Here is a 14118-nt window from a genome sequence, read left to right as displayed (position 1 = left end):
ATAATAATAGACGAGAGAAAAGACAGAGTCTGAATTTTATATATATATATATATATATATATATATATATATATATATATATATATATATATATATATATATATATATATATATATATATATATATATATATATATATATATATATATATATATATATATATATATATATATATATATATATATATATACTTGTTTTATTACAAAAAATGACAAAGAAGGTGGTTACAAATTTCACAGTAATACCATATAAGGAATCGTTCACGTTTGTGTGTGTGAGTACGAACAAGCAATGTGTTGTTATGTGTATAGTACAGTTATGCCACCCACCTACACTAATGAGGTAATGACGAAACAAATCTTCATAGCGTTGATGATATTGTATTTATTTAGTAAAATTCACTTAAGTCCACTAGCTGACGGCCCTTCACTACGTCATATTTATGCGACAGCAATGACGTTTTTGATGGCGCGTCTCTAAGTTAGTACATACTTCACTTGATTGATGAGCGAATAATAGTGTTCGCTATATAAAAACCCCTTCCTCGTGACAAGAGGTGATCAATCCCTTACGCAGCCGGTGTATCAGTTTAATTTACTATCGTTGATCGACATTTGTTATCGACGAGCTCCGAGTTAGCTAAACTAGCACTGCAAACATTGCAACCAAATCACACCTTTTGTTTTTTAGTCTGTTCTGATTTTCTAGACTATAATGACTCGCCACGGAAAGAACTGCACAGCCGGAGCTGTCTACACATACCACGAGAAAAAGAAAGATACAGGTGAGAAATCACGCGCCTTTACTAATTCAGCTAATCTGTTAGCTGCATATATTGCTACACATCGTACTCCTTATCGGACACGTAATTGAGTATTCGTATGAGTATTAGTATTAATCAATTACGCTTCAAAACCCCAAATCAACATTTGAGTTAGAGCTATAAAGTCAGAAATCCACGACTAATCCATTGTTTGTTATTTTTTGTGTCTTGTATATAATTTGATACCTGACTTGTCATGTTTAGTTTCAATGGGCCAACTTTGCTTATTTAGCTGTTTTCAGCAATAAGAAGTTAATAATTTGCCCATAACTAAATGATTTTTCATGTACAGCTAAGAAATATAAAACAATTTTCCACTTGCTGTCCACTGTAAATGACATAACGTGGTTATCGTTGTGGCTAAGAGGCTAACGTAACAGGTCGACCAATCATGGCTCACCTTTCTTCTGATTTTGGACAATTGACACTGGCAAGCTGAGCTGTGATTGGTTGGTACTTGAGCTCTGAGTATGTGATGTCATATTCAGATAACAGCAAATGGTAAAGTGTTTTTAAAGGTTAATCATACACAAACTATAATTTAGGTATTCAGTTTTTATTGGTGTGTGCCCATAATATGGCTTGTGTTTTTCCAGTAATTTTTTTTTTCTTATGCATCGGAAGCACATATAATCGAAGCGAAAGAAATTGTTTGAGCTTGTTTGTATGGTTTCGTCCTGCTCAGCGTCATCCGGTTATGGAACACAGAGCATTCGCCTGGGTAAAGATGCCATCAAAGACTTTGACTGCTGCTGTTTGTCTCTGCAACCCTGCCAGAACCCTGTGGTCACGTATGTTTCTTACAGTACCAGTCAAAAAATTGGAAACACCCTCTATCGTTGTACAGTATTTGAAACCTTGCTAAATTGTAGATGAATACTTAAGTCATCAACTATGAATAAATGATAGAATTATTTAGTAAACAAGAATGTTCATCAGAACAAAATATGTTTTATCATTTTGATTCTTGAAAGATGGCACCTTTTAACAGCTTTGCATGTCTGAAATTAAGGCTGTTTGATACCACTTTTTAGCAATTTTCCATAAAACGGCAAAAGATTGTCAATTGTCGAATTTCTACTCTTCTAATTCCTAGTTCCTGTTCATAAATTAGCCACAAGTACACAAGTGTATGGCCTATATAAGTATTGGCTGCTGTTCCGAGTACAAATGCTTTGAACTAAGGCTGGTAATGGCATCATTACCAATATTTGGTATTGTTACTTGATCATTCCTATTTTTAAGACACACACACTTTCACATAATTAAGAACTCATTCTGCACTCCTAAATTATAGGCTCTTGGTAGTTCAGTTTGGAGGTTCTGCAATTTTTTTTCCTTTGCATGTAATAAAACAGTCATTTTGATTTGGTAAATAGACATTATCAAACATGGATATGAATCTCACATTTCTTTTGTTGTTTTCAGTCCAGATGGATTTTTGTATGAAAAACAGGCTATTCTTGAATATATTCTCCATCAGAAGACAGACATTGCTAGGAAGATGAAGGTAAGTTCTTCTTGGTATGTTATTTTTTGGGAGCGATCTTAATTCCTATTGTGCCTGCAAGAATTTGAGAGTGAATGGTTGTCCCTATATATCCTGTAATCTTTTTTGTCCCAATATAGGGCAGAATGGAGAGATGAATTTTTGCTTGATAACGATCAAAATGTAAACGATTAAAGAAAAGCTTTGTATTTAAGGATTGGATTTTTTTGTAGGCATATGAGAAGCAAAAACAAGCTCAGAAGAATGACAGTCAGCTTGAGTCCAAGTCAGAGGAAAGGGAAAAAGTGGAGAAATTTAAAACAAGAGAGAACAGCATCGTATCCAAACCCATCAACCCTTTCATTTCCGGTATGTGCTTCGTTACACCACAGTAGAACTTGTTTCTTTTATTGGTCCTTTAATTTTGAAATGTGGGAATTTGTTCAACCCAAGGGAAAAGCAAAGTTGGCGAGAAAATCAGGACAGACAGTAGCACATCAGCATCATCCTCGAGTGGTTCGGTGGCCTCGTCAAGCCAGAATCTGCCCAGCTTCTGGGTTCCTTCTCTGACACCTGAAGCAAAGCCCACCCTTCTAAAGAAACCTGTAAGTGGCACACTTGGAAGTAATATTTGCTTCAGGCATTGTCTGCTTTCCAATGTATGAATTGGCCATTCAAACGTATTCCCCATTTCATTTGAACCCCTGGGGGATATTCTGACTCAACTCCGGCCTTTAGATTTTTTGGTGTGTGATATCAAGGAAAAAGCAAACCAAAAAAAAAAAAAAAACCACGAACACGGGGATCCTAAAATATTGCATAGATTGTCAAAACGTGTCGACTTTCAATATGCCATCCTGCCATCCCTTCTAAATATTTGCAGATGGAAGGTTCGACAGGTACACTCTGTAGATGTCAAATTTAGCAGGCTTATTTAACTGCCATTAAAAACAGGAAATATTGTCAATTTTGGACATATTGAAAACCTGATGTTTTATTACGCCATATTTGCCATTCCACATTTGGTGGGGTCCAAATTGCTCATCTTCAGGAGTTGCGTCACCACTGTTGTTTTGAAGGCAAAAGAGAAGGCATCTGTTTGAAGAGAACAACTGATTACACTTAAAATGTGTTCCTTAAAATGCTTTTAGAAAATGTGGGAAATGGAAAACCCCTACAAGTGCCCTTACATGACCCAGGGCAAAACTTTGTAGTGTTTCTCTGCTTATGAGGTTGCCTTCAATTTTACATATAAAGTGGTGTGTTAAGTCCTCACAGAGACCATCTGTTAGTTTGTGGGAACTTTATAAAATTTGGATTGGTTAAAAACTCAAAGGTAGAGAAAAAACATTTGGGATTGTCTTTGTTAGCTGTGATAGGTTTTTGAGAAAAAGGAATTGGATATCCGTGGCCGTTTGAGTGTTTTATTGTAGGTTTTGTATTGTTCATACAATATTTCATAATGATCGGTGAGTTTTTTTTTTTTTTTTTATCAATCCCCCTCCTCTGCTTGTTTTCTTTTTTTTCTTTTTTTAATGGCAACATTTCTCCTCGATGTCTTTATTCTTATAGTTCTAGTGAAGACTGAAGCAAACAAGTCCAAGGTAGACTTTAGACGGCTGTTAATTATCAACAATCACTGTGTGCAGGTAAAATGTCAGCTGGAGTGCTCTTAAAAACCTTGATAAAATTTCCCGCCACCAATGAAGTTAGCAGAGATGGGAAAGTGAGGCCCAGAAAGTAAAATCCTTACCACAGTTTGGCTTTAGCCACTGGTTCTTCCACTTAACTGGCAGGTTAATGAGCTCATTTGACTGCAGTTTGAAAGGAAGTACCTTTGGCTAAAAGACAAAATGTGGCAGGGTTTTTACTTTCTGGACCAGGTTTTCCAATTTCTGGAAGTTAATTGGCGTTTCCTCTGGTATCCCGATTATTAAAAAAATAAAAATAAATAAATAAATATATATGTATGTATATACACATATATATATATATATATATATATATATATATATATATATATATATATATATATATATATATATATATATATATATATACACACACACACACATGTATATATATGTATATATATATATATATACACACATACATACACACATACATACACACACACACACACACACACAGTTGTGGTCAAACTGTGAACTCAACCTTGCTGGATGGAACTTTTTACCGGCATACTTTATTTTATTTCTTCAACTCGTATTCTTGCCCCCTCTGCTGGTTGATGTTGATTGTGCTTTCTGTTTATGACTAAATCATCAGTTGTGAGTGTGAATTGTTTATATATGATTGGCGCACAGCCTGAGGTATACTCTGCCTTTCGACTTAAGTAGGATAGAAGCCATCTCACTTGTGGGTAGGATATGAATGCTCTATTACTTGGATTTCACTCGAAGTACAGCACTCTGAAATAATCAAACTATCCAATCCCTGACAGTTGTCTATTAACCATATTCCGTTATGGATTGACTTTTAAAATCTTTTTCAGGTTCACCTTTACATGTATCATAATAATACACTGTATTCTGTGTTTTTAAATGATCAAATTACTGTGCATGTCACTGTAATTTGTCTAATGAAAATCAAATCAGGGTTATTAAAGGTTTGGCTTTTTCATAATTATTTTTTTATTTTGCTGTGACTTACATTTAAAAAAAAAATCAGCTTTAATTCGTTTTAAGAACAGGTTTGTTTTTTTTTTTTTCATTTTAGTTTTCTTTTAGTTATTTTCTTAATATTCAAAATGTTTTTCCAAGGGAAGGTTGAAAAAAAAAATTGACCAAGCGTTTTGCAAAGAGTTCAAGTGAATTCTCCTGACCTTTCTTATTCTGCGTGGACAGACAGCAATACCAAAATTAATGCATTTAAAATGAGCCCTGGAAGCACATGTATGATATTGACAAAGGACATTTTGTTATAGTCATAGTAAGTTCTAGTTACCTTTGTAAACTTTATTTGTGATTTGTGTTATTTTCCGTTTTTTTTAAAGCACTCTCAATTCATTCAAACGTTTTTTTCTTTTTTTTTGCGAACTATAATAACCTTAAGAGAAATTACCTGTACATGTTTTTTTTCCTGTTAAGTATACAAGTGTCATTTTGACTAAAGTTCAGGGCGCTACATATGATTCCTTGATAAAAAATTACTCCTGCATACATTTCTCATGCCCAGTGAGATGCTACCTTATAGATGAGACTTTATAGCCACTTATTCTCAGCCTGTTATGTGAACTTGATATCCTATTTACCTTCAGATTGTGTCATGATGACCTATGTTTATTTTGTGTATTTACACTTGGATGAAGACAAGTTGACCTCCGAATCCAAAGCTCATCTCTAGGTTTCCAAATCCAACAGTGACCCTAGAAATAATGTAGGTTTGAATTTAACAGTTTGCTTGTATTTCTTCTTTTCTAATGCCAGAGTAAGACTGTCTTGTGTCCGATGTCAGGACGACCAATAAAGATGAACGAGCTGATCACAGTGCGCTTCACCCCTGTAGACGCGAGTTTGGACAGAGTGGCCCTCATCAACCGTCAGGTCAGGATGTGTTTTATACTTTGGAAACAGCAATTGAGCATTTTTCACTCACAATTCAAAACTGTTCCCAGCTGTATCAATATTACCATCAAGAACTGCATATTACACACCATATTCCAGCCTTTTAGTCTACCATTTCCTTGTAACAATGGTTATAAATGTCATATGTTTCTACATTTGCATCAACAAGTCACTCTTCTCTGACAGGACAGGTACGTCTGTGCAGTAACCAAAGATGTCCTGGGCAACAGCGTTCCATGTGCTGTCCTGCGGCCTTCGTGAGTCGCCGAGCCGGCCCATCATTTACATGCTTGCGTATATGTTCGGCAAAATGATTCTCACACCTGCCTCTGGTCTGTTCAGTGGGTGCGTGGTCACACAGGAGTGTGTGGAAAAACTCATCAAATTGGACATGGTGGATCCTGTGAGTGGCGACAAACTCTCTGACAATGACATCATACCACTGCAGAGGGTACGTGTTTTGTTTTGTGAATAAATTGTGATGTTCCTGAAAAAAAAAAATGGCTGTATTAAATAGGTCTTAAATTGGTGATTTGCATGTTTGACAGGGAGGAACAGGCTTTGCTGGTGCTGGTGTCGAACTTAAGGCCAAAGAAGCTCGTCCGGTGATGCAAGTGTGATAGATGATGATCTTGTCATCGGTTTTAGAATCTCTAAAAATGGGTAAACTTTTGGACAGCCCAAAAATAGCATTCATATACATGTCCTGCCATTATCTTGATCAATTTTTGACTGTGATCCAACACTTTATCCATGTTATTGGTGTGGTCTTGTTATTTTTATAATGAGCCTGTTAATGCTCCTGCTATTGGTGAGTTCAATAAATGTTCTACATCAAATTTCTTGATAAAAGTATTGAGGAATATTTCTAAAATACACAGAACATCTTAATCGCCCGTGGTATCAATGTTCACAGTTCATCATGTCCGTCGACTTCCATGGCTCCATAGTCTGTGATAGTGCTGATTTTGATGAAGTCAAGTTTGTCTAGCATCTCAGACAAAGTCAGAAGTCCATCCTGATAAGTGTAGAACAGGGAAGATGGGAAAAAGAAAAGCAAGGAAAGAAATGCTTCAATAATGGGCATGCACTGAGGATGGAAGTATGTGACTAATATTCTGTTTAGCGGTAGAAAAATCTCAACTACATAATTTAACTCTTTAAGTGACCAGCGTTAAAAGAAAAGGCACCCCGCTGATTATATCTTTTTTTTTTGCTAAAAAGAGCAACATCAAACGGTCACACTTAATTACTACAGTGCTCAATAAGCTTAAAATTAAGAGGAGCGCTGGCCATGAGTGTCATCACTCTATTCATAAAAGAAAAAAAAAACAGTCACTGGCGGACATCAAGTATTTTGCATGATGAGAATTCTTATACTTGGTGTAGTACAGGAAGTGTTGTCTGCTCACTTTTCTTCTGGAAATTCTGAGTTACTTCTAAGTTGCTGATGATGACAGGTTTTAAATGCAAGATTTAAAAAAAAAAAAACACATAGAAAAGTTCATTTATTTATCCAATCAACAGTCTGTAACAGTTCTTTTATCACAATTTTTCAAAGTTGACTGAAGTAGCCAATGTTTGACCTATACATGACTTGATAGCAACTTAAATGATACAAAGTTGTTTCAACAATTCAACTAATAAAATTGTTGGCTTGAAATGTTTCTATAACGGGATGGTCAACCGTAACTACGGTACTGAAAATCTTTCAAGTACAGCACCTCAAACAATGAAGTGGCCAGTGGAGTGTATGTCACCATGACACTCTGATATTCAGAAATGCTGTGACCACAGCTCAGACTCAAAACATGCTGTTACAGTTTAATATCAGTGCACATTGGATGATATCCACAGAATTTATACCACTTCGTAATTGAAATATATTTTGGACTGCGTTTACCTTCATACAGTTATATGTGGGCATAAAAAAAGAAAATCACCTGTAACCACATACACAGTATGTGACAGAATGTGTAATAGTTTCAGCGAGTGTGATACTTGTTGTGTAACCCCTGGCAACCATCGCTCATAGACCCCATGTGAGCAAAATTCGGGGGAATTACGTGAACTGGGATGAGCTCCGCTTGGAACGTGACAGCTCATCAAAGTTCGTCGTGGCTCTTTGTTAAATCTTCTCCATAATTGGTCGCCTGGCTGCCCACAAACATGTTCCAGTTGGCCAGGATTTCCTGCTTGTTTATTTTCTCATCCTGACGATTGATTGCCACATTGCATCCGACATTGGTGTGATTGAAAGAAAAGGTGATGGAGATGCATGAAGTCATGGAAAGGGAGAGAAATTAAGAGAGAAAACAGACAATTAGTGTCAATTAAAACTTGATTAAGTCATTGTTAATAATTATGCCAGTGCTAATAATGACTGCACCCATCTTTTATACATATTTATCTTTTGTATCTCAATCCAAGTATCCATCCATTTATCTACTGATTTTTCTTTCCTGCGATCCATCAATTATTTATCCAATCGGGACCCTGAACAGCCTTGCTTTTAACTGATACAGTACCAGTCACACGTTTGGAAACTTGTGAACTGAAAAGCATTATAAAGCTTACTGAAAAAATACCAATATGTGCAAAACTATTTCTGGGCAAATAGGTGCTGTTTTTGAGCAATCTAAATCCTAAAAAATTCTGTTTAGTTAACAGCAACAATGGAACGATAAGTCCATCGTTATTTATTCAGAATGTCGTGTTATTCTACAGTTTAGGATTTTTTTTTTTTCCCATGTATTGGATAAACAGAACAGGTTAAAGTGCCTGCATCATAGCATTTTCAGCTTTTCACAGTTAACTCGCTCACTGCCAGCCATTTTAGTGAATTTGGACATTTTTTGGGCTCCGGCCTTCCTGTGTGGGGTTTGCATATTCTCCCCGAGCCCGCTTGGGTTCCCTCGGGGCTCTCCGGCTTCCTCCCACACTCCAAAAACATGCATGGCAGGTGTATTTGACATATTAAATCGTCCTTAGGTGTGATTGGGTGTGTGAATGGTTGTTCGTCTCTCTGTGCCCTGCGATTGGTTGGCAACCAGTTCAGAGTGCCCCAATTCATCTGGGATAGGCATCAGCAAGCCTGCAACCCTTGTGAAGATAAGCGGCTATGGACTGATGGATGGCTGGACGGACGTTTTCAATACCCGTTTGATATTGTGATCAATGATTAAATATACACCGGATCAACCAAATAAAAGCGTTGACCAGAAGTGGGCGATATCGGCCCTCGAGAATCATTTTTAAGCTCCTTGCAGAGCTTGCTGATGAGCTAATCCCTTGAATCAGGTGTATTACGGAGAGAAAACTGGAAAACATGCAGGACCTTGTCTATGGAGGGCTAGAATTCCCCACCCCCAGCCTTGACTGTCTCCTTTCTGCCTTTTTTGTTATATGAGTTGAGTAACCCGAAAGCAAGATGGTTAAATCCTGCTTCTCACTGTGTGGCTGCTCCTTCCACAACTTCTTAGTGCACTGCTAACTGCGAGGACAATGAGTGTGTGTTGAGTCTGCATGGGCGGTACTCATTTAGCGACAAAACAACGTGAAGATTCTGATGATTGTCATTTTCTCTGACTAGTAGGGGCTATCACTGAGAGCAGGGCAATGGGCAGGGATACTCTGAGATAGGTGAATGGAGGAAAACACCACATTTGAACATGTTTAATAGCTCCAAAAGTTGAATTTGCATGAAATAGGCCCTTTAACTTAATAAATAGATGGATTAGAGAGTGTTTCCAAACCTTTTCTGGTTTCTGAATGTTTATTCAAGCATTTTACTCATTTATTTTCCCCCAAACTTGTGTGCATTTCATAGTATAAATGTGGGCTGTCAACGTTACCTTGTTGGTGTCTGTCTCGTGAATTAAGTGTTTGGCTTCATTGTCGGCATGGTCAACTTCCCCAGGCAAAATCCACTGGGCCACCTCGCTGAAATCCATGTAACCATCCTGTGTGACACGTGACTTATGAAGAAGAGACCGTGCACTGGTTTACTTCCTATACTACAGAAAGGACCTATGGTATAAATTACTGCAATTTTTTTCTGAAAGGATGTAAATGTCTGATAAAACTGCAGCTAGGTACACTCAAAGACAAACATTACAGTATCCTTGTTTTTCATGGTGACTGGAGGCAAAAACTGTACAAGAGAAAATATTTGGATATCAAATTTATTATATTAACTTAATAGAAAATGGCTAAATAAGTAAATCATCCCTTTAATCAAGCCCATCAGTGGTGCAGCTATTTCCTCGAGGAACAGAAAGTGGTTTGGACATGTTTTATCCTTCAAAGGTTGAAATGGTTTTGCATTTAATATTGACAACAAAATAGAAATAATGGTAGAGCCCGTACCTTGTTTGCATCTCTGAAATCAGTAAAGTGTTTCTTTTCAGTCTGGACCCATTCAGGCTCACCCTCTCCCTCCTCTGGTGTGTACATGTCACCTATGGGCAGTCACAGCACATACACACACATTGCACTCAGGCTCCAAGGTGGGAGGAAGTGATTGATGAGGGAAAAAAAAATAATGCAGATCACTTACCGATGTATTCGTCCATGCTGATCTTGCCGTCACCATTTTTATCAATGTCCTCAATTGTTTCCTAAAATTGAAATGATTTTACTGGCTTATCTTGGGCTTTCTTTTTACACCTTTTCGTATGTGAATGGTTCAGACCAAGGGTAGGACCCTCCAGTTCCTCGAGAGCCACAGCCAGACCGTTTTCACTCTCTTCATCTCCCATCCAACCTGATTCAAATGATCTGCTCCTCTGCAAGTTCTATGGAAGCTTGATAACGATTGCGATAATTTGAATCAGGTGTGTTGAGAGCGGTACACTGAAAACAGGCAGGATTCGACTTTCGAGGAACCAGAGTTCCCTACCACTGGGGAGCTGCTTCCTGAGTGAACAGATTTTTCACACCTTTCCAGGTGCTCTTGTTTGGACCAGACACACTGGAGAACACTCTCTCGTACACCAACTATACCATGAAAGGCCATGAAACACACTTGCATACTACAGTAGAACAGATTTTTAAACGTACCTGTACAACCAAGTTTTTCATGTAATCAAACTCTTCTGGGTGGAGGAAGGCAGTGAACTCCTCGCGTGTGGCGATCCCATCGCCGTCACGATCGGCAGTCTTGAAACGCCTCTCGTCTCGGATGAGCATGGACTTGTAGGTGGCCTTGTCTTCCACGTCGTCAAACTCCTCATCTGAGAGAACCGACATGCCGTTGTTAAGATGGGCATCTAGGGATACGGATAAGACTGACTGACTTACCGAGATAGTATCCATAGGTGGTGTTCTTGTACTCCCCCCAGGCTATTTTGTCATCTTCGTTTTTGTCATAATCTCTCCAGTGCTTGTTTACGTTCTCCTCGATGTACCTCCTCTGTCGGTGTTTGATCCAATAATGCAGCTCTGCGTGGTCGATGAAGCCGTCCTTGTTTGTGTCAATGCGGTCCACAATCTTCCTGTAGAGGGTTAGGAAGATGGGATCTGGTTGGATGGACCAACTTTACTTTTCCTAATTATTATCCACCAAATCAATAGCAATTGGTGCCAAGCAACTATATTAACCCCTGGAGGATATTTTAATTCTGGATTTTAGATGGTTTTGATGTGTGATATCAAATGAAAAACATTAAAAAAAACCACTAGGAAGGTAAAAAATTGCACATATTGTCAAAATGTGTCAACTTTCAATATGCCATCCTGCTGTCCCTTGTAAATGCTTGCAAACGCGAGGTCGAGAGGTACACACTGCAGGTGCAAATTTAGCCCATTTAAAATTGGACATATTGAACAACTGATGTTTTATCAATTATATCATTTTATGCAATTATACGTTTTTTTTTTGTATAAATCCTTCCAATGACAACTCACAAACAGGGTGCAATAGAACTATTAGTGTTGAGACCCCAAAACCACTGGAGGGCGATAGCGGGCATCTTATGACATTTGCAAGCATTTCAATGACTTCATTGAGTGGCTTAGCGGCTAAGCCACTCAATGAAGTCATTAAAAGGCTGGCAAAATTAGTTAAAGAGTCTATTTTACACAAAAGCAGTCATTTGCCACTCTTTTGTGACATCTATTGGCAATTGGTAAAAAGAGAAATTAGGGGCAGTGTCAATTAGCAACAGCAATACTGTACAGACACGGTACTAAACCTGCAATTTCATTTTGCATCTATGATCCGATACTTGTAGGAAAAATTCACTTATTTGCTTTTTGGTTGGCTTTTTGATTGGTTTAGGACTCTTCGAAGCAGCATAGTTGAGCAGTTAGCACATCTAGCTCACAGTTTTAAGTTTGGGGTTATGAATGCTCTCTTCCCCCTCAGGCATCCTCCCGCATTTGAAAACCATGAATGCAAGTTTAACTAATCCTAATTGATCCCTTAAATAATTCTTTGCGTGTCTAAATGTGCTGTAAAACAGTCTAGAAAACAGTTAGGCTGAGTGTGTACAGCTGTACCCCACATCAGCTGGAGTAGGCTCGAGCAGACCAGCAACCTTATTGATGCAACTTTGGCGCCATCTTGTGGAATATTGGTGGCGCGAAACAACTATGTTGATGTGAGGGGAGAAGCTTCATTTTCGCAGGCCATTATCCTGTCTAATAGAAGTAGTGCTTTGCTGCAGAATTTAGAAGAGAAGGGAAAATGATGTCATTCTTTACCAAACTACTTGTTTACGTAACAGAAAACATGACACAAAACAGGTCCAAAGGCTACTCATGTGATCTTCGGGGGCCACCTGCTGGCATGCATTATGATAAAAACATGAAATTAAAAAAAAAAAAACAAAAAAAAACCTACGCCAGCCTTTCTTTGCTCTCTTCAGGGGTCAGCTGGTCAAAGGTCTTTGCCTCTTCTTTACCCAGGAAGGCCTCGTGATCGTACTGAAAGTCGTGCGCATCATTGTGGACATGGTCACTCAGGTCGGCGTGGTGATGGACGCGTTTCTCCTGAGCAGGGACGGCGAAAGCGGCGGCAGCCAGGAGGTAGAGGGATGCAAGTGACTGCAGCAGCATTGTGATTACCTGTCCACAGCTGAGGTTAGAAATAGTGATTTAACATGACATTTTCTTAACAAAATAGCGCTACCGACTTTATGGCAGGAGTGAGTTTTGTCATTAAAAAGTAACCATGACTATAGCTATTGTTTAGCTACTCGGTTTAGGTGGTTACATTGAATTGTTTGGAGAAGAGGACACACCCAGTGCAATGGTAAAGTCAGGACAGAAAACTTAACAACTAAGAGGATGTTACTTTTTCTTTCATTCACACATTATAGATTACATCAGCTCACTTATTAAACAATGGTGATGGGCAAGACTAGTCTTTTTTTCTTTGGTGCTGAGTAACTTCCAAGGAGCAGATTTCAATCGACCAATAAACAATTTGCTGCAGAAATTGAAATCAGGAACGTGGACAAGACCAAACCCTAGGTCAGAACTTAAGTTTACTGAACATTCCTTGAGTGAACGACGAAAAAAATGTTTATTTCACAATAAACTAAGATGAACATCATCTCTATTACTTGTAGTGCACGCTCGTGTTTCGAAAAAGAGAAACAAGGGTTCGAATGCGTTCCCATCCCTCCCATTTTGTCCACACAGTACAGTGTATTTTATAACTCCCATCACCATCAACTTTGTCACTGCATATCTGGAAACAAGCAGTCAAGGAACGCTTGCACAAAAAAATAAAAACGGCGGTGTTTCGGTTAAAATGCGTTTATCTCATTAAGTTTAAAGATATTTTCTAAATAACTTACCAAGTTCATTCAAGTTGCCTTGCCAACGCGTTGAAGTTTAGCGTGAGGGGAAAACGCTGTCCGCGTTGGCACTCTGTACCTTTAAATAACACTGTCAAGGAGGCGGGTTTTGTTGTTTAAGTCACCAATGAGGACAGCCCAAAGGAATATTTTGAACCAATCACACTATCGATGTCCTTTCCAACCTTTCTTATTGGCTGTTAACCGCCACGTAGTCACGCAAACGCAAACTGCCTTGTAATTGAGATTCTGAGTTCTGGCTTAGTCAACGGGAGGGATCCACGTTCTTGGTGGGATCGCGCAAGAATAGTGACGAAACACTGCAAAACTACGTGAAATATATGATCATGCGTGGCATTGAGGTATGCAAGACAAATGAGGAGTCTACTTTGTGTAAAGCGCTTTTAAGTACCAA

General features: G+C 38.3%; 2 protein-coding genes across 5 annotated transcripts; one reads left to right on the top strand and one right to left on the bottom strand.

Annotated features, from left to right (window-relative positions):
* The first annotated feature begins 442 nt into the window (after positions 1-442).
* nosip (nitric oxide synthase interacting protein) lies at positions 443-6737 on the top strand. 2 transcript variants are annotated; one of them, XM_088437046.1, is made up of 10 exons: positions 443-555; positions 690-783; positions 1508-1613; positions 2251-2332; positions 2545-2680; positions 2765-2916; positions 5761-5877; positions 6085-6155; positions 6241-6349; positions 6447-6737. In XM_088437046.1, the coding sequence occupies exons 2-10, from the start codon at positions 714-716 to the stop codon at positions 6516-6518; spliced, it is 915 nt and encodes a 304-aa protein (XP_088293172.1). In that variant the 5' UTR covers positions 443-555; positions 690-713; the 3' UTR covers positions 6519-6737. The 2 variants fall into 2 exon arrangements, with proteins under 2 accessions (XP_088293172.1, XP_088293171.1); XM_088437045.1 differs by having other exon boundaries at positions 445-783.
* rcn3 (reticulocalbin 3, EF-hand calcium binding domain) lies at positions 5874-13814 on the bottom strand. Of its 3 annotated transcripts, none has more exons than XM_088437043.1 (8): positions 13704-13792; positions 12743-12966; positions 11200-11393; positions 10960-11132; positions 10457-10517; positions 10267-10358; positions 9753-9860; positions 5874-6916 (listed from the first exon to the last, which is right to left on the bottom strand). In XM_088437043.1, the coding sequence occupies exons 1-8, from the start codon at positions 13710-13712 to the stop codon at positions 6809-6811; spliced, it is 969 nt and encodes a 322-aa protein (XP_088293169.1). In that variant the 5' UTR covers positions 13713-13792; the 3' UTR covers positions 5874-6808. The 3 variants fall into 3 exon arrangements, with proteins under 3 accessions (XP_088293169.1, XP_088293170.1, XP_088293168.1); XM_088437044.1 differs by lacking the exon at positions 5874-6916 and adding an exon at positions 7390-8111 and having other exon boundaries at positions 12743-12976; positions 13704-13814; XM_088437042.1 differs by lacking the exon at positions 5874-6916 and adding an exon at positions 7390-8111.
* Between the last annotated feature and the right edge of the window lie 304 nt (positions 13815-14118).

This window comes from Hippichthys cyanospilos, chromosome 16, assembly GCF_059441005.1.
Source record: "Hippichthys cyanospilos isolate Australia breed blue-spotted pipefish chromosome 16, RoL_Hcya_1.0, whole genome shotgun sequence".
NCBI classification, from domain to species: domain Eukaryota; kingdom Metazoa; phylum Chordata; class Actinopteri; order Syngnathiformes; family Syngnathidae; genus Hippichthys; species Hippichthys cyanospilos.
This window is presented reverse-complemented; position numbering and strand designations above follow the sequence as displayed.

Coding starts and splice junctions, on each gene's coding strand:
- rcn3 (XM_088437043.1), bottom strand. Junction 11,394..12,742: donor GAGAGCAAAGAAAGGCTGGC/GTAGGTTTTTTT, acceptor AACCCTCTACAG/GAAGATTGTGGACCGCATTG. Junction 10,359..10,456: donor CAGCATGGACGAATACATCG/GTAAGTGATCTG, acceptor GACTGCCCATAG/GTGACATGTACACACCAGAG.
- nosip (XM_088437046.1), top strand. CDS start 714: ATGACTCGCCACGGAAAGAACTGCACAGCCGGAGCTGTCTACACATAC. Junction 1,614..2,250: donor TGCCAGAACCCTGTGGTCAC/GTATGTTTCTTA, acceptor TGTTGTTTTCAG/TCCAGATGGATTTTTGTATG. Junction 2,681..2,764: donor CATCAACCCTTTCATTTCCG/GTATGTGCTTCG, acceptor GTTCAACCCAAG/GGAAAAGCAAAGTTGGCGAG.